Source organism: Hesperophylax consimilis, chromosome 12 (genome assembly GCF_061612785.1).
Source record: "Hesperophylax consimilis isolate HC1 chromosome 12, BYU_Hcon_1.0, whole genome shotgun sequence".
Lineage (NCBI taxonomy): Eukaryota > Metazoa > Arthropoda > Insecta > Trichoptera > Limnephilidae > Hesperophylax > Hesperophylax consimilis.
In genome coordinates, this window is record NC_142847.1 from 5,832,441 (window position 1) to 5,852,626 (window position 20,186).

Sequence of the window (20,186 nt, forward strand, 5' to 3'; positions counted from 1 at the left end):
TCCCATTACTTCAGCAGCCACTGAGAGATCTTTTAGCACGTTTAGTCGCATTCATACAACACGGAGGAATCGTCTAACAACTCAAAGAGCAGGGAAAATAACATTTGTGGCACACAATTGGAAACTTCTTTCCTCTGAAAGAGGCTCTCAAGTTGCTCCCAAGAAAACCCTTTCATCCACGGATGAGCAGATTGCTTCGCATCATAACGTTTCAAACCTATCTGGTACTCGCAAACGCAAACATCCAATTGTCTGTGCTGAGGAAGAAGAAAACGTAGATAATCCTGAGTCGGCAACAACTTCGTCCGGGTCGGATGAAGAAAAAGAAGAAGAAGAATATGAAGGTGAAAGTGAAAACGAAGTTGATAATGTCAGTGTCCAATCGGTATCATCAGATGAACAGTAACGATCTGTGAAGTTGTGTCATTTTTACAGTTTTACGGTTGATTTTTTATATGTACCGTTTATTAGCATAAAGTGTATATAGGCTACTAATACTGTACAGTCACAGACATAGGAATTAATAGACGAGAAGATAAGGGCGAGGGGTAAAATCAACTGTTGAAGAACGAAGGGGGTTAAGCTGACTGTGATTCGTCAATAAATCAATCTGACAGTAAATAGGCATCTCGCATTATAATATCACCATTTAGTTCTTAAAAGTAAAATCTGCATTTAAATGAATAGACATTTTTACATGGGAGCGCAAATTACTCGCCACGTTATGAACTAATTTGCGAAGTCCAAATTCGTCAAAGTAAATTTCTTCTGTTTGCAGAGTCGTAGTTAGTTTCAGAGTATTTAGTTAAGACACTTTTATAAATGTTCATAATTTACTTCCCAGCAACCAACCAGCTTTGTGTTTCGCGTCCAGACGTTTCTCGATGTGATAGTAACAACTGATTCATATTATACGATGTGAATATGCTTAAAATAAAGTAAAATAATGCTTATATATGGAATGTAATACGACAATTGGGTTTATTCTCTTTTTCACATCTATTTTTACAAGTTTTCATAGTACAAGTCAACATTTTGCCGTGTTATTTCGTAAAATGAACCGATGATGCCTCGACCATAGTTCGCACAAGAATGATGACGTCACGTTTTCAAATTTCATTTGAGGCCATACGCGAGCCCAGCCGGCTCAATGGAACCGGTATGGGGAGTGGGGATAATACGCTTTTAATCACTTAGGGCAGGTCTACTAATATTCATATGTCTATGTGTACAGTATACAATTATATAGAGATACTACTCATTTTAAAATAATGTTGATTGGTGTTTTTTTGTTATTTTTCTCTTGTATCCTATTTCTATATATATGGGAATAGTTTTTATGGATCTATCCTGCTCTATATGTACCATATGTGTGTATATTTTATTTTTTATTTAATAAATATTATTCTTTTTGAGGTATTATGTTGTTAAAATCAAAATTCCCCGTCCAGGGGAATATTCCCGGGAATGTTCCCGGGAATATTCCCCAGAAATAAATTCCCGGGAATTTATACATCACTAGGTACACATTATGTTATAAAGACACACATCTTCTTCTTCTCCTTGTGCTGTCTTATCGCTATTTGACTATCATCATGTTTATTATTATGTATTTCATGATAAAAACGTGTCTGCTAGCTGAAAATAGTTTAGTGTTGATCTTGAAAATGACAGTGCAAAATTCATCCCTCCAGAACTCACTAATCCTGAGTTTTTGCTGCTTTAGATTCATACAAACAAAGAAATTTTATGATAACTAAAATTGTTTGTTTTGTTAATCTGTTTGTACATAATTATATAGAGCCTAGGAAATCAAATTTTTACAGTGCCCTTGACGTAATTTTTATTAAAATTATCAAATTTTTATTAAGATATTTATATTTCCTAATCATTCTCACATTACTACGAATCTCAAAACCTTATCGGTGTACCAGACGATCAACCCAATAATAATTCTTGCTCGTCATCAGTGTAAAAAATATTAAAATTCGTGTCTACCTGTTGCATCATTTCATGACTACAGGTCCGCGGGTAGGTACCTACCCTAATTCAACCCAACCTAACCTAACCTTTACCGTATCGACAGCCCCTTTCCTAAGATGGGATTATACCGAGGGGTATTATTACGGGGTTATTACATTTTGGAATCCATACGGCACGTTTTTTTCCATGTTTTTTTTATTTATTTATTTGTACAGGTTGTCTAATATTTTTTAATCTTACAAAATCGTAGGGAATACACAACAACTTATAATTTTTATAGTATTTTTTATTAGTCAACCAGTGACAGAGGAATGCTTTATTTTTGCTAGCTAAAGTCCCCGGCATTGCCCGTGCTTTACGCAGAGTTTCTCGAAATCAAATGTAGACAGTGACCTCCCTCTTTTTTGTAAGTAAAAAAACATGCAAAATTTCGTCAATCTCGGAATAAAACTGTAAATTTGTATAAAAATCGCCCGGTGTCCACCCGCCTGCCACAGACACTCTGCTTTATATGTATAAATAGATTAACTATGTCATTTTATACATACGTGAGTTTATAAATACCACATATTGAACTGTCCGTATTTATAAAAAAACTATAGGATCCTTTTTTCATCGCGACATGCAAAAATATTAAAAAATTGATCGTAATAGCGTAAATGTTATACTAAATTTATTTTAAAGCTCCATAGCTCATGATGAAATGACACTGCGATCTGAAAACAGATCAGTTGAACAATAATCTATATATTCTAGACTTAAAAAGATGTACAATTGTCATGACGCCAGAGTTTACTGTTGTGAGTAAAAATAAATGGGAGATATTTTTAATTTGTATGGATATTTAAAAAAATGTATGTTCTTTGACTTGTAACGATTTTAAATGTGCCATTTTCGATTTGCATTACTTAATATGGCGTTGTTTACGTTACGTCATGACGTCGGTAGCCAGTAGCCTTTTCTACGCCAAAATGACGTTGTAGCCAGTTGGAACCGTTTCGAAAATCGTTTTTAAAATCAATTATTACGAAAGAAAAATAAACTTTAAATCTTCCGCACATTTTAATTGTATTCATAATTTATGACAATACCTCACTAACGCACCTAAAGGGTTAAAAAAAAAGTCTTGTTGTTTGTACAGTATAATCTCGAGCAACGGAGCGTGTCCGGGGTTAGGATTACTGAGTAAACACCGAGACTCAAGAGCTACATATCATTATCTTATACAAACACCAGACCTTCTTCAAATATTACATATAATCCTAAAATATTTCGAATAGACCGTTACAAGCTTTCATACTTACGAGTCCATGGGTTGGATACAATATGTACCTGTTGTGTAGGTGCACAGTAGTTCTGAGAAGTACACCTCGCGTTCTAAAAAGTATGCTTGTTATTATTATCTCTTATTAAAATTTCCCCCGAAATCATAAAATTTGTAAGTAGGTACTTAAATACACACGTAACATTTACAAAAAAATTCAAATAAGGAATTATACAATTTTTCCAAAGAGCAGGTCTCTATTTACCTATCTTAAAAAACAATTCTTTTTTCAAACTTTCTTTCGAATAAGACCAAATACACTAATACTAATAACAATAATCTTTACTCAGCCATTAAAACGGCCACCATCTTTAACCGGAAACGGAACGTACAAATAAATTTGCAGACAGATGAAATGCAAAACGGTCGAGTTAAAACAGGACTTACTACTCTCAGTCAATAATATTTTATGAACCACCATAATTTGATGTGACTGATCACGCCGTTTTCCGCAGAGATAAGCAGAGAGGACAGACCGCCATAAAACACTGTCTTATCACGCACTGCTTGCTTCATACATATTTTATTATTCTGACCCTCGACGTGACCTGATTCACTCAACATGCAAGGGCTGTAAGTAGCTATAGCATTCACATGGGGGGCGGGTTCCATCCTGAGGGGTGGCAAGATAGAATGGGGGGGATTAAGTTTTTTGGGACCTCTGCTTACAATAATTATTTCCATCACATTGATCGAAGAGATGGTGCAAATAATATTGTTTTATTTTCCAAGAATGTAATCTATGAGTAGGTACCTAATTGATAGAAATTTATGCGGCAAAAAAAAGTTAAAGAAAAAAATACAACAACAGAACAACAAATAAAATACAAATTATACCGAGTACACTGCCCTGTGGTACACCAAAATTGAGACCGAAAAAAGGTGTTCCTAATCTTTATAAAAATAAACGCAATTTTCAAATTGTCTTTGTCTCTTTCGTATTTTAATTGAGCATTGGTCAAATAAATTTTGATTGTATTATGTTATCCGTTTATGAACCCTGTACCTACTGTTTTCTTTTTTCCTACGCAATACTTTGGCCGATAGGAGTGGGGGGGGGGGGTTTACCCTCTACCCTCTCTTGACTTTTACTACCACTCATATTTTTTTATCCTAACACGATCGTTCATCCGCTGTACATGTTCACACCATGTAAGCGTCCTGTTCTTAAACTTATATATTACCCTTACATCAACCTTGCATTAGTCTATGATCTCGAAAGCTCAATGAAAAAAATGCCTCCGTCACTGATACAGGTACACAATAATAGTTATATATTTTTTTCTCTTGGTTTTTACAAATTCTCGTCTTTGGTAAATTATGAAAAGATAATAGCGTTCGTTCATCGTCATTATGAATTTAATTTCGATCAATTGTAATGGCGGTAAACGATATCGGCTAGGACCAAAAGTTATGTGGTACCAAGACAGTGGCAACATGGAACGCATTTCTAGTGCGTGTTATCTATACGGTGTGTATGATAGTTTTCTCTAAACCAGGCACACAACACTAATGTGAAGAATGAGAATGAGTTATGAGATTCCTCTTTACACGGCAGACAGTCTGGATTCTAGGTGGGTGGCACAGATAAAAAAAACCTATTAGATAAATAATAATTGAACCTGACTTGTGGCTTGGTACGATCATCACCTGGCATTTTATCAATATGGTGATTCGTCATACTTGTGAATATATAATACATTTGAGAAGAATTATAATATGATACCTGACAAGAGTTCATATATTCAAATATATACATTTTTAAAACTTTGGTAGTATTTTGGGGTTATTTTTAATTTTTTCAAGGAATGGCACAAAAATAACAACAAAACAAGGAAGAAGCTAGTCGAAGCAAGAAGCAAACTTAGTAAATAAAAGAAAAAGAGCATTAAAAGAAATAAGATACTAGAATAGGCATAACTACAACACTCTGTTAAATTATATGAATATGCTCAAATTGTCAGACAGAAGAATTTTCACCGACTTGGTATTTCTATATAAAATTCTAAATGATTTAGTTGGTAGTCCGGTATTGCTAGAATTGATAAGCTTTCGGGTTCCACAACGTAATACTAGAAGTCAGGATTTATTTCAGTGCAGAAATTCTGGGACTAACTACCATATGTATTCCTCTTTGCCCAGAATACTAATGGAGGGAAACAATTATACCAAGTCAGTGGACATCTTCAATTTATCTTTAAACAAATATAAAATGTTGTTAGTGAAGCAATTCACTTATGTTCAATAAATAATGTATATTTCTTAATATTCTCCTGTAAAAGCCCAGAAAAAGGGCGTTAATAAATAAATAAACAGCCAATAAGAGAATATGAAGATCGAGGACCCAAAAAGAAACAGGAAGAAGCAAGAAGATGCCAGATGAACCAAGAAAGAGCAAGAAGAGGCAAGAAGAGATTGAAATAGTCAAGAAATATCCAAGAAGTTACTAAAAGAGGCAAGAAATGTTCAGAAACCAGAAGCGGGAACCAAGAAACAAAAACTAATGCTCAATCAGTTCCTTCATTCCTATTGGCTTATTAGGTTACCTTTGGTTAGATTTGATTCAACTCCAATCTCCTTCCAATTATCGTGAATACGCGTTCCAAGTCCTAACAAAACAGTGCTCCCTGATGTACAGGTCTCACCGGGACAGGAGTGCTCCTGACTGGGGTGGTTCAGCCGAACTGTTGAATTCATGAACAAATCGTAAAGTTGTAAAAATGGCATGGTTGACGTGTTTCCGACGCCGATGTTATCAATGACGTTAGTTCCTCGGAGCAGCTATCATTGTAATAGCTGTAGAACAAGGATAACATTTCCACCTGATGCCTGTGCTCTAAGGTTTTAAATCCGTTTAGGAAATCAATCAAACGTACCGCCAATTTCTGCATAGTCAAGTTTTTTTTTTAAATTTTTTACGACTCAAGACAAGAGTTGATATATACGAGTACATATAATATTATGAAGATATCTTATTCAATATTATATTGTATTTTTAACAGTGCACCGTAATATTTGATTATTCATGAATATCTGAGCACATACTTCAAGCCACATTTCAACTTTTGTGAATACTAAATATTACATAGTCGCTTGTTCGGATTGTAGACACGATTGAACAAAAACTCGCCCACGTCCTTGACAAATTCGACCACTTACTGCTGTAAAAACGTTGTATAAATAAAATCGATTAACTTTCTCGCGATGGTTTTGAATTACAATAAATTATTTACAGCCATGACTTTTAAATCTACATTTCAATGGCCTGTAGCAATATACTGATTGAAGTTGTGTATGTGTATTTCAAGGCTCCGTAGCTCATAGTGAAAATATAAAGCGAAAAACCACGGACAGAAAAAATTGTGTAAATTTCTTGACTTCTTAAATTTAAATTCAAAGAAAATTTAAATTCTTTGAACTTAGAGTTACGCAGGACGCACACACCACCAAAATAATATTTTTTTATGAAAATTGTTTTTGATTAATTTGAGTTATGTCACTCCTAAAAACTTGCCTTTAACATTGTTACTATAATTTATAATTTGAAAAAAGATTGTGAGATAGAATTTATAAATCCCGCGGGATGTCGCGGGATTGTGATTAATTGATATTAAATAGAAATAATACCGACGTTTCATAAACATTTGTTGTTATTTGGTTTCAATCATCTTTGGTACTATCTCGCTTCCTCACTAATTGGTGAGACTTTCACCAAAAAGGTCAGTGCTAGCTGAAGGTATCTTCCTATGATACTTCCGTTCTCAAAACGGGACATATCTTTCTTCAAAATCGATTCCAGGTCTTGAAGATTCTAGAAGATTCTGTGGCTCCATCCTCTCTTCCTAATATCAAGTTCAGTTTCTCTTTCGTTGTCAAAGATTGACCACCGCTTAGGTATTTATATAAACGGCATGTTTTTGGTGTAAATTTAGTATTTTTTATTCCGCACATGAAAATCCTTTAAATCCGTGGGATCGAAAATTGTTGAAATCCCGCGGGATTGAAAATACTATTTTTACATAATTTTAAACTTCTTCCCGAGTAAGTACTTTACTAGTTCAATATATAAACAATCGTTTTGTCTTGGACCCAGCTTCCAGCATCTATCTGCTCTTGAGTTATATTTACTATCCGCCAGGAGTCCAAGAGTGCAAGGTGATGTTTACAAAGCACTCTCGATAATGTGTCACCGTACAAAAGTTCGTGCCGTATTATATTTGATAAGCTTTCTCAGTGTGCCGTATACCGCAAGCATATAATTTTTCTCTTTTGTTGGCTCGAGTCTGCAGTATACTTAGTTGTTCAACGTCCACGTTATTTGTTTATCTTTCTGAATAATAATTCTTGGCCTATTGTATATGAAACGTTCTGAATGTCTCTTTCACTTGTTGGCTAGTTTGGATGGTATATCTGCTTTATTATTTGTCCTATTGTCTGAATGTGTCTTAAATAGAAATGGGTGTGGTTTGTTTTCGTCCAAAATGATAGTAATAGTTACTAACTACTTGGTTCAATGAAGGTTTTAGTGTAATTTTAATTAAATTAATGACACATTTAATGATATTTACTGATGTCACGGCTAAACTGTTAAAATTATGAAAAAATGGAATTCAGTCGACTCAAATTTGCAGAATAGTAAAAAAAATATTAGTTTTTCAGTATAGCCGCAATTTATTTACACAAGTTTTTTTAAATGTTTCAATCCTAACCTCATTACTAGGAAAACTCTTAGATTTCAATTGTATTGATATACAATTTAATCTGTTGATATTAGATATTATTGATAAGACTATCGACCTACAAATAGCAGTTAAAATAACATTTTTAATACCTACGTTTCAGAATAGGGTGAATTTATAACAAAAAAAAATTACATCAGGATGCCTTTGAAAAACAAACCTTTTCAATTTTAGAGACGGTCAGAAAATTACCCTTCGAATGAACACCGTTAGTAAACATTAAAAATTACGACATCTGAAAAAAAACTAAACATAAGAAATATACTTCTCAAATATAGAATAATTAATTTAAAAAAAAAGATTTTGGCATCTAATTTATCGCTTGTCTTAAACTGAAATCAAAGCAAAATCCAATTCTAGAATTTCTTCATTGAACCGAAGTTACAGATAGACACAGAGACACACCACCATATTAATTATTTCTAATAATTGTATAATATAGTGTGACTGGTGGAAATAATTTACCATAGAGGTATTAAAAATGGAGTTGTCAAGCCCACAGAGGCGCGATTTCAAATCGCGTTCCATTTAACTGTAGATTTTTATCTAAACTTAACCTATCTTAAAAGCGTGCCACATTGTGCAAAACTATCTTCATGTTATGATACAATAATACCAAGGGTCGTATACAATCACTTCTCTACAATTCTTATTTATGTAAATACATCACGCCGAAGTGTTATAATCTTTCCTTTATCGCGTCTTGAATCCATCTTAATCCCAGCGGGCCCGGTGAGATGGAAGGGTCTAGTATGGGTCTGAGCTGGTCACGGCTGGGTTCGGTGGTCCAGGTAAGACGGGAGAAGGGACCTGCCCCGTCAAACACCGATTAGTGCACTCTCATCGCTTCACTATATAATTAGCTGCTCTGCATCGTCATGGATATCTGCCGGATTATATAGCTGTGCGAGTAGAAGCAGCCCAGTAAATATTGATCGACAAAAATTCATCTCAAATCATCAAAGTACCTACTCGTATGTAAGCATACTCGTGGCGTGCCAGATCGGGAGAGGCTGGTTAGAAGAGACCCTTAGATCTCTCCTTTAATCTCCCTTTGTCACTCCTGGATACACTGATCGCTAGATTCCTACCCAACCCTCAAACCCTTTATCTTCCCAGAATTTCCTCTCCTTCCTTTCCTTGAAAAAAGTCTCTCCAACCAATATGTGAAAGAAACTCTCCAAAAGATGACATAGGCCCTGAGGGAAATTATTTTTCTCATGGCCTCCTTTGTAGGGTTAATGTAAAAAAAAGAGACAATAGAAATCTAAGGACTCTCTAGAAATGAGAAACGATTGGTACATTTATGAAAATTGTGTAAATAAATGGCGTCCGTCTTGGAAAACTAATATTTTATTCTGGAAATTTGAATCAATTGAAATGTCCGCACCTAAACGCGCTTGGACATTTGTCACTCCACGCGTACGTATCTCGATTCTCGGCGCTCTCCGCCCTCGGATCTCGTATTCAGGCTTTAAAATGTGGCGTAAATAGAACAATACAATACAATCTTGGTATAAAAGACCCACTATTTTTTTCGCAAACTTGCTTGTAAGTTTAGCAGTGTTCTGAGTTTGAGCTACGGTCGAATTGTATATCTATTGTCCCGCTGTCCTGTCCTGCGCGGTCGAGACTGTTCACGGAGCTACGACAGGACAACATTGTATTATCTTGTGTATTGTCCCCGTGTGAACTTGGCATAATGGTGAAATATAACCAAATTGACCATTTGAAAATTATTATTATTGGTTTTCCTTTTGTCAGTTTAGTTATTTCGTCTTTCTTACTTCTTACGTTGCGTTGTAAGTATCTACCGGCGCGGCGGAGCACGCTTTCCGAGCCATCGCACTTGCCGCTGGTGATTGAATCATTTCAACGTCTGTGGCAACATTTAAATGATTTATTAATTTGAATACATTAATTGATTTATTAATGTGAATTCGTTTTAATTGGTGGCATTCAGGAATTCATTGGCACGCTCCGTCGGCTACTCGGAGGATCGTAAAACAAATAATAAAATTTATATAAATTGTTGCTTTAATTCGCCTATAATATTTTTCGGTTAACGTCGTATTGATTTTCAATGATGAAATTGATGATTACAATAATAAGTGCTCGTTAAAAGTCGGAAACATTGAACCTACTATATATATAAAACGGAAATCGTTCTGAATATGATTCAGAAAACTCTGAACGGAGAGCTCTGGCATCATGAAATGTGTTCGGTTTTTTTTCTGGAATTTATAGACCAGCACATTTATTTTCGGCAACTCAACGTCATTTCCGTCATGAGCTGTGGAGCGTTGAAATATTAATTTCAAACACTCAAAAAATAAGACATGACAACAAATTATTATTGGACCGGTGTTATTGTGTCGTTACAATCCAAGGATTCGAATCCGGTGTCGCGGGTTCAAATTAAAATTGAAAATAAAATAAATTTTATTATTTTGTGTTATTTCAAAATGTATTAATTCTAAATAATATTTAGTATATTTGCGGCACGTTCCAGTGTGGTAGATACTTTCAGTATCACCCTGGTGAAAAACCCCCCTTCAGAATTGAAATGTTGCTTGAAATGTCTTTAGCCATGTTTGTTAACCAGATATGAGTAGCCACCTTTCTGTTTCCCATCAAGCCTCGCAATATACCCCAATTGGGGTTGATATAGTCCCACTTGTCCCAGACCTATTAAGATAAAAAATAAAATATTTATATTACATTAAAATAGGTACATTACACAAGAATATGAATATTCATACAAACAAGGATTTTACAAACTTTCAAAGTAAGCCATTCATAATTCGCAATACAATAATATCTAATATGTATTGTATCTGATAACAATGCCTTTTCGTTTGAAAATATATAACCTAACGCAAACATTGTTCGCGTAAATTCATACCTTTTGTACATGCAAACCCTTTATAGGGCACAATAGTGATGGAATTCCAAATAAGTATGCCAGCAACCTAAAGGATTAAAATTTATTTGTGATATTATTGAGGTATTATATACTATTTCTCAATAGTTCTTACTATGGCCGCCTGCAAATTTAACCACGTCAAGCTGTAGAGGTTTTTGGCGAATATAACGAATATAATTATGCAGAGACTGCATCATACTTTAAAATTGATTTACTGAGTGTACGGAGGCATCATAAGGATGCACTATTCCTGTATAAAGTGGTTAACAATTATATTCAATGCCCAGAGTTGCTAAACAAGATTCCGTTCAATGTACCTGCGCGTTCAACACGCTCTTGTGCCCTGTTCAGGGTTGATCAAAGCAAAAAGAACTCTAAGCAGAATTCTTTCTTGAACAGACTATGAAATAATTACAATAGCGTATTATCTAAGGTTGATATTTTCAGTTGCAAACTTACCAAATACAAGAGGTCCATAAAAGAATATTTCTCTGATGGTTTGTGAATAATGTTTATGTCTCTATTGTTTATATCGCTATAAATGTATTGTTTTGTAAATTTTTCGTTTTATATAATCTTTTGTTTTGTATAAATGTTTTATTCATATTCCTCTCTCACAAATTTAAATAATTTATTCCATATTATGCTGTCTCAGTAGAGTAAAGTCACAAGGAGGAAATCCATAATTGGTTTTATTTTACTATATAATACGTATGTACAAACTGATTAAATGTAAACTGTCGATTTCCCAAAAATGAATAAATAAATAAATAAAATAGTTCTCAAATATAAAAAAGGTACCGTCAATTGTAGTTGGACAGTCATATATCTCTATCCAATGAAAAAATATGATGATAAATGAACTTTTTGAAAAAAGATGACCAAATTAAATATTTACTGCGCACATTAAGATTACCCGATAATTGATTCACACATTCTCAAGTACATAGTATGTTTCTTACTAATAGCAAAAATACCTGCCTATAACTATCTGTTGGTAAGGTGCCCAGAACTTATGTGACTGTATAATATAATATCAGTTTGTAAACACGCGATAACAGTTTTTTTGTAAGTTTGTGGAGTTATTTGACAGAGATAAGCCTATCGTTAAAATACGTTATTTGTCCTACAACGACTTTTGTAAAGCAGGACAAACACGCTGTTTAATTTATACGATTGAAATATAGGTGGATTTTAAAATCAACATGACAACATCAACATTATAGGCGTACCGCTGATAGCAGCATTATAACATTTCTCATAAAAGACGTATGTAACAGAAAGAGAAGTTAGATTGCCTGTGGCGCCTTTGATAAGGATTAAATGAGCAACCAACAAATAGTTATCGCAGAATGGTTTATTATTTTGGCTTCAGACGACAATAAAATTGTTCGCTTGAATTCCTTATTTATCAATTCTCTGGAATTTTTCATTGAGTTTGTTTTTATCATAATTTTAACGTGCATGCAGTACCGGTAAACGATTAATGTAAATAATATAACAAGAGCACATTTGAAAATAAATTATCTACCATCTACTTAACAATTATTTTTTTAATATTAAACCGCACAAGAGTCCCAACTACTCCCAACTGTCTGGAGCCAGTCAGACTATGGCTTCCCCAAATTGGAGAATGATGTGAAGCTGAAGGTAGTGGGGAATAAGAAGGTGAGAAAGTACCCGGCTATTAAGATCTAGTCACCAAACACGTCCAAAGCAACGTTTTAATTCTGAATGGTGGTCTTACGTCAGGGTGATACTGAGATTATCGTCCATTCTGGAGCGTCCCGCAAATATACCATATATTATGTTGTTTTAAATGAGTAAATTATGAAATAACACTAATTAATCAAATCAAATTTACTTGCGCACGCCGGGATTTGAACCCGCGACCTCAGGCTTGCTAGTCGAGAGCCTTGAACACTCGGCCACAAAATTTAAAAAAAAAAGTTTTTGATTCAATTGTCTGTCGCTCGTAACGACTAAGGATGACGCGTGTTTGTGTCATTGCGTTATGTTTGTGTTGGCTTTATTCATAGTTATCTCTGCTTACACAGGAGGCAATATTTTATTTATTTAAAATGTGGTCGATATGTCAAGATAAGTCCTTATCTTTCCTTTCTAGACCTGACCAAATGCAAAGTGACCTTAAATTACAAGTTTAATTCCCAGAACTTATTCTAGCACAGAGCTACAATTAGAGGCGCTACTACCTACTAATATATCGTCAAAACTTGTTCCACTTATTATAACGCGATAAGCGGTGCGCTTAGACCGGATTTGGTAGTTTTAGTTAGAGAGCGTTGGGAGAGTTGGACGTCAGTTGGATGTAAAAAATTGAAACCTATTTTTTCGCTTCATATCACATCTAAATATAATACATCAATGTATTTTAGAAAAAAATACAGTACTGGTCTTTCATAGTTTTTTTAGAAATTCAGAAATCACTTGATTTTTTTTATCGACTTGATAAATATTGGTCTTAGAAACTCCCACGTTTTAGAATAGCGATTATTTACTTTGTACATATTATAATTTATTATGCCAAATTCTGCCTCAATAATATTTCACTTGCAAAATCCAAATCTTTCAATCTCTTTTACACGGAGAAAAAATACTCATATATAATATTGCTAATTTATTAAGAATATCATCAAATTATTTGTAATCCAATTAAAAACGGGATTGCGGGCCCTTAAAGAGTGAATAGATATAGATTTCCCAATATACTGTTATTAAAATTCCTCCTAACAGGGCCTATAAATCCTACTGATCCCTCAACATAAATATTTAAAAAATCTTTAGTAATCCTACATGTATTTAAAATGACTGATTTTTGCATTTTTATATATAAAATTTTTCTAAATTTTGAATGAGAGAGCTAGGTATAATGCCAGTAGCAGAAATAACAAATATTATTATTATAATTATTGTACTACAATATTATTTAAATAATGACCATAATAGTAATTCATGGTGTGTATTATTTTGTTATTAAAATAACAGTCAATCCCAAACACATTTTTGGACAACCCTATATATTTATCAAGGCAAATGCAGGTTCATGAACACGTGTTCCCATATTTTTTGAATTTACTAAATGTTTATCAGGAAACTGGCCTGCAATTGCGTTTTTAACCGGATTACCAATAATTTGAAGATATTTTTAACAAATTAGCAATACTATTTTTTCTCCGTGTAGAGAAGATCTCTTTGTTCTGAAGTAACATTTCTATGTTATTTTGTAGATGGTAGTCTTTAGGTATACCTATATTACGTAAGAATATTCATTAAATATGTTGCCCATTCAGTAAATTTAAACCAGTTTGCCATCAATTGGCCGCCATGTGATTTTGATTGATGCAAGAACTAATTGGTAGGCGATTCGGATATTTGATACCGTTATGGTTATTTAATACGTCCACTGACCAGTTACTACAGTCATCAAACTGATTCAATATGACTCCTGTAGCTATAAGTCATTGTTAATTTATCAACAGAATATAAATTAACACAACAATGTCATTTGCAAACGCACTTCATAGTTAAATTACAAAGATAAATATAAATTAACCTTTTCCCTTGTCTTTAGAAGTATTGGATTCACTGCCCAAATTTAAAAGGAGTATCATGTCAATGATATAAACTGTTCAATTCGTATACATATACATACGCCCTTACACATGCACAAATAGTAAGCTTGCATGTGCAAGAATATTCTTAAAACGATAGAATTTCGTGGTTCGGCTTTGATTGTTTTTACCTTTACAGCGCAGCATTTTATTGAGATCCACGTGAGATGCATTTCAAAGGTTTTCGTTTTATAAAAGAGCAAAAGTTTAATTGACAAAATTGGATTTAACTTTCCTATAAAAATCAACAGCATTTATTGATTTTAAAACGTATTTTTTCTATGTTCTTCAATATTTGAGAATGATAAAAATCGACAAAATTTACTGATTTGGCCTTGGAGATATAAGATTTTCGCCTGCAGAGCTTTGCTTTTTACGTTCTATGATTTGTTTTATTTAAAAAAAAGAAACACCTTTTTAGGTTGATTATGACTGTCCTCTGTGAGAGAGAGAGACCACTATTAAGAATCACAAAATGTTGCATTCAACAAATAGACCAGATCTAAATAGTCAGGTATTTAGCAACCATCCTCATCCTTCTATTATTCTCTCCTCCCATTTATTTTTTCATCCCCTAAATGTAGATGCCATAATACTAATAACTCCGGGCAGTAAATTATCGTCTCGTTTCAAATTCATCACAAGAACAAAGTTATCGGAATGAATGCATCGATAATAAACATCCATCAATTGATCTCAATTTGTATTAATAAAGTCCCGTTATTCCTTACATATTTATACAACAGCTCTCATACTGGCGGCCTGTCTCTCTTCACTTGAGTTCAAACATGACGACTTCCCGCAGAATTAATAAATCATACATTTTTTTGTCTACTTTGTCTGTCATGAATGTATCAAAAGTACGAAGAAATGTTGATTTTTATTAATAATGTGTTTTTCTTTTGTTAACAGTTACGCGCGGAATCATAGTAGGCATGCAGGAAAGGAAAGAGCTCGACACTTCTGAGCTGACAGTTCGAGTGACCAAGTTAATCAGGTACAGCGGACCTGGAGGGAGGACCTTCCAGGCAGACCCGGATCCTGCTACAGTCACTCCTTCCGGGCCCTTCCCCGATTCGGTGGAGAACCAGATATCTAGCAGCCATCAGACCCCCAAAAGAAGAAGACGGAAGAAGGAAGATGTGTGGTTCGCAAGGGTGCACGTTTCTTCCAAGTGTGGCGTGGCTGCCGGTAGAGGAGAGTTCCTCATCTCTGCCAGAAGGAGGCTGGGATCTCTTCCCCTCGCCTGCGCTCCCAGGATTGAAGAATGGCAGAGGGTAGCTAAGGAGATCAACAAGAAAGAGACTGCACATTGCCTACTAACCACATAGTGAAGATTTCATCTAATTTGAGCCTTGAACATTTCAATTTGTGTACAATCTTCCGATGTTACTCAGATTATTACTGTTTAAATACTAGTGTTACAAACAATATTTGCAGTTGTGTATGATATATCACGGACAGTAATTAAAGTTTCTTTCACTATAAAGTGTTGAATCATACTTTAGATATGTTGATAAAATAATATAATCAGCCGCCATCTTATCAAAAAAATTATTATAAAATTGAAACTATCGCTAGCATGATGAAATGAAGATTAAAAGATGGTTTTAACATGCACCAAAGAATTTCGACTTATCCGACTGTGAAACCTCATGTATCACATTTGTGACGTAGCCTATGTGGCATACCGCCAGGTCTCATATTTGATACAGGTGTAACTACCAGGTTAAACAACATTACTTCCTCGATTGATTTTGAAAACTTCATTCAAAATCGTGCTTCGACAATTTTCAATTAAATTCAAACATGTAATAGAAAACGTTATCAAAACCTGTGAGAATCGCCACATGAAATAATAACCTCTAATCATTTCTGTAATAACTTTTATTGGGAATGATTTCGTGTGGCGCGCCATATTCAACAACACAATAAATTTTTTGAACCACGTATTATCAACTTTTCAATTTAAAGTATTTGATGAATACAAATTTCATTGAAGTGAACGGTTATAAATGATTATTTTATTGAAATGGACATTCTCAGTTGCCATATTTGCCTCAATTAATTTGCGATCGACGAATTTTAGTTTATAAAGCGAAGCCGATCTATGTACATAGTGTAGATATTGAAATAGCCTTTATATTGTGTAATTTATAGTTGAAACTTACAAAGTTTACGTAGATGAAAGTAATTATTTACATAGTTTATTGTAATTTTCGATCTCCTGTGCATTGTACATTTTTGTAAATACTATTAAGGGCTTTTTATTATGTTATTAGAACATCAAGCTGGGCGTATTTTATAAGTGCAATAAAACAAGATAAATATACTAAATATCAAATCACATCACAGTTCACATTTTATTCAGATTTAAATCCTGTGTCCAATGTATTGTAATACAAATTTTGTTAAATTAGTTTGTTAACTCACCTTGTAAGAATTAAGTCCTTCGAAAAATATGTAACAAAATCAATGTTTACAAACATCAGTTATATTGTGGCTTGCCACACAATAAACACTTTGTTTAAATCATTATATTTCTTAGGAGCCAAACGTAACAAACACATGAGTATATACAAAATAGAAAAGTTCTTTGTTTAAAACCACTTTAATTTAGTTATACGTTAGCGTCGTTCGGTTTCGGTTGATTTCAACCTTCATCAGGACAATAAATATATAAACTAAATTACAGTACAGGGGAAGATTATAAAATAAACAAAAGAGTTTGTCTACCGAATGAATTCATTAAATCATTTTCATCAAGAGAACACAACTCAAAAGAATCACAATACATTAAGTACCTACAAATTGTAATGTAACATTAGTACCACTTTTATCGTATTAATGATTATTATGAATTATATTTTTAAACATCACCTTCAACACTAGACAATAATTTGTCGATGAAATTGTAAAAAAAATCCGGTGAGCTGATGAAATGTAAATTTATATTTATTGTTTTAAAAATATATTGTAAATTACAAAATCGTACTTACGAGAGTTGAACGGTTGCAGAATGCGGGGATATGTGATGACGTCATTATTTAGACAATGTAATTAATTTGAAAAGTTATATTTTTGTAAATTCTAATAGAGTTTAATGAATGGCAGATTGATTAGAGGAAAATTAGAGGGTTGTAACTTGTAAATCTTTATTATATTATAAACATAGATATATCATTTCAGGAAGTCGTTTTTTATGTGATGAAGAGTCCCAACTCTCTGTAGCCAGTGGACTATGACACCCCACTAATTGAGAGTGTTGGGTGGCAATACATATACACATATACATTTAATTTTTTGTTATTCCTACTAATTTCTTGATATAAAATTATTACTTATAAATAACTCGTCATGAAAAAGAGCGTATACTTTACTCGAATATATTAAATTCCCTGAATCACCAAACTGCATATTTTTGGAAAATATAATTAACTGTTCGTTTATTTTTTTTTGAGATTTTGTGTGTGCTATTTTTAACAATACCTACTCGCATCAAGGTCACATTTTGACAAAATAGTGAAATCATATAAGAATTCCTACGACAGTTTTACCATTTTACAAAACGGTAAAATCCTTCAAAAATCCTGCAACAAAGTCTCATTTTAATAAAACAATAAAATGTTGCAACAAAGTCACATTTTATAAAACAATAAAATCCTGCAACAATGTCACATTTTTATAAAACAATCAAATCTTGCAACAAAGTAACGTCTTTATAAAACAATTAAATGTGGCAACAAAGCAACATTTTTATAAAGCTGTAAGTTCCTGCAACAAAGCCACATTTTATAAAACGATAAAATCCTGCAACAAAGTCACATTTTTATAAAACCATAAAATCTTACAACAAAGTCACATTTTTATAAAACAATAAAATCCTGCAACAAAGTCACATTTTTATAAAACAATAAAATATTGCAATAAGGTCTCATTTTTATAAAACAATAAAATCTTGCAACAAAGTAACATTTTTATAAAACAATAAAATCTTGCAACAAAGTCACATTTTTATACAACCATAAAATCTTGCAACAAAGTCTCATTTTTATGAAACAATTAAATCTTGCAACAAAGTAACATTTCTATAATACAATAAAATCTAGCAAAAAAGTCACATTTTTATACAACCATAAAATCTTGCAAAAAGTCTCATTTTTATAAAACAATTAAATCTTGCAACAACGTAACATTTCTATAAAACAATAAAATCTTGCAACAAAGTCACATTTTTATACAACCATAAAATCTTGCAGCAAAGTCACATTTTTATAAAACAATTAAATTTTGCAACAAAGCAACATTTTTATAAAGCTGTAAATTCCTGCAACAAAGTCACATTTTATAAAACAATTAAATCTTGCAACAAAGTCACATTTTTTAAAACAATAAAATCCTGAAACAACGTAATATCTTTACTAAAACGTTTTCATTCACTAACTAACCTTTTAACAACGCCATTTATCAATAATTTTATTAAATTTATGCGGATTCTAACAATTATTTATTTTACTTTCCCGCAATGATAATGGATGTGTGTTGTAATGCATAAAATATTTATTTTGTGAATTCACAGTGCCAAACTTGTGCTAAATATACATATACATAGATACGATATGTTTTTCCTCAGATTATTTCGATTAATAAGTAATTAAATAAGAATATTCTTGACAAATAAATAAATATTATTTATAACTCCGACATAAAACGCGAGTAGAGAAGTATATTGAAGAGATCTCACTAGCAAATGGTTAACATTTCGCTTTTGTATAATATGTTTAGTTATTTTTTTAATAAAATAGTTTATATTGTAAACCTCGATTCAAAGAATTGAGTTTACCAAATTTGTGACGTATACTGAACAAATATTTGTAAGGAAAATAAATGAGCTTGTTTTATTGCGGATTTTTATTATTGTTGGAGGTTCCAAAAAACTTCGACTGTCAAAATAAATTCATTGTGTAACATAATAAAAGTTCCTTGTAAATTTGCTTCACAATTTTTTTATTGTTAACCCTTGCCGGTCGAATGTCTCACACTGCGAGACAAGCGCATTCGTTAGAACTGTAATTTTAAGTCTCGCTCTTCGCGACACAATTAGAATTGTTTAAATCATTTTTCGTATGAATCTAGAGTCCATTGTAATTGCAATTATTATTGAAGATTAATTATTCTTTACAATTTTAATGGACCGAGAAAAATACATAACTTTTTAGTCTTTTTTAATTATTGATTCATTTTATGATAAAATCCCTTTTTTACGAAAATCAAAATAATTATTTCGATCTATTGTAATGTTGCACGGAGAAAACACACAGATTTAAAATATTGCTAATTTATTAAGAAAATCTTCAAATTATTCGTATTCCGTTTAAAAACGGAAAAATTAAAGGTTTCCGAATAAACTATTAGTAAAACGCGTATGTGTTACGGTGATATCGGAATACGTGCTCATTAAAATTCTATTATTTTTGCATTTCATCATTGTGTATTATCAGGACAAACGCATGTGCATGAACACGTGTTCCGATATATTATGAATGTACTAAAAGTTTATTAGGAAACGGCAAGCTATCCCG

The 20,186-nt window shown here is 32.9% G+C and overlaps 1 protein-coding gene across 1 annotated transcript in view; it reads left to right on the forward strand.

The window, feature by feature from the left end:
- LOC149419049 (meteorin-like protein) overlaps positions 1-18,743 on the forward strand; it is a 170,142-nt gene extending 151,399 nt beyond the window's left edge. The window contains exon 3 of the mRNA XM_089638090.1: positions 15,517-18,743. Coding sequence (XP_089494216.1) covers positions 15,517-15,935 — 419 coding nt within the window. The 3' untranslated portion in view covers positions 15,936-18,743. The remainder of the gene's footprint in view (positions 1-15,516) is intronic.
- Positions 18,744-20,186: the final 1,443 nt, after the last annotated feature.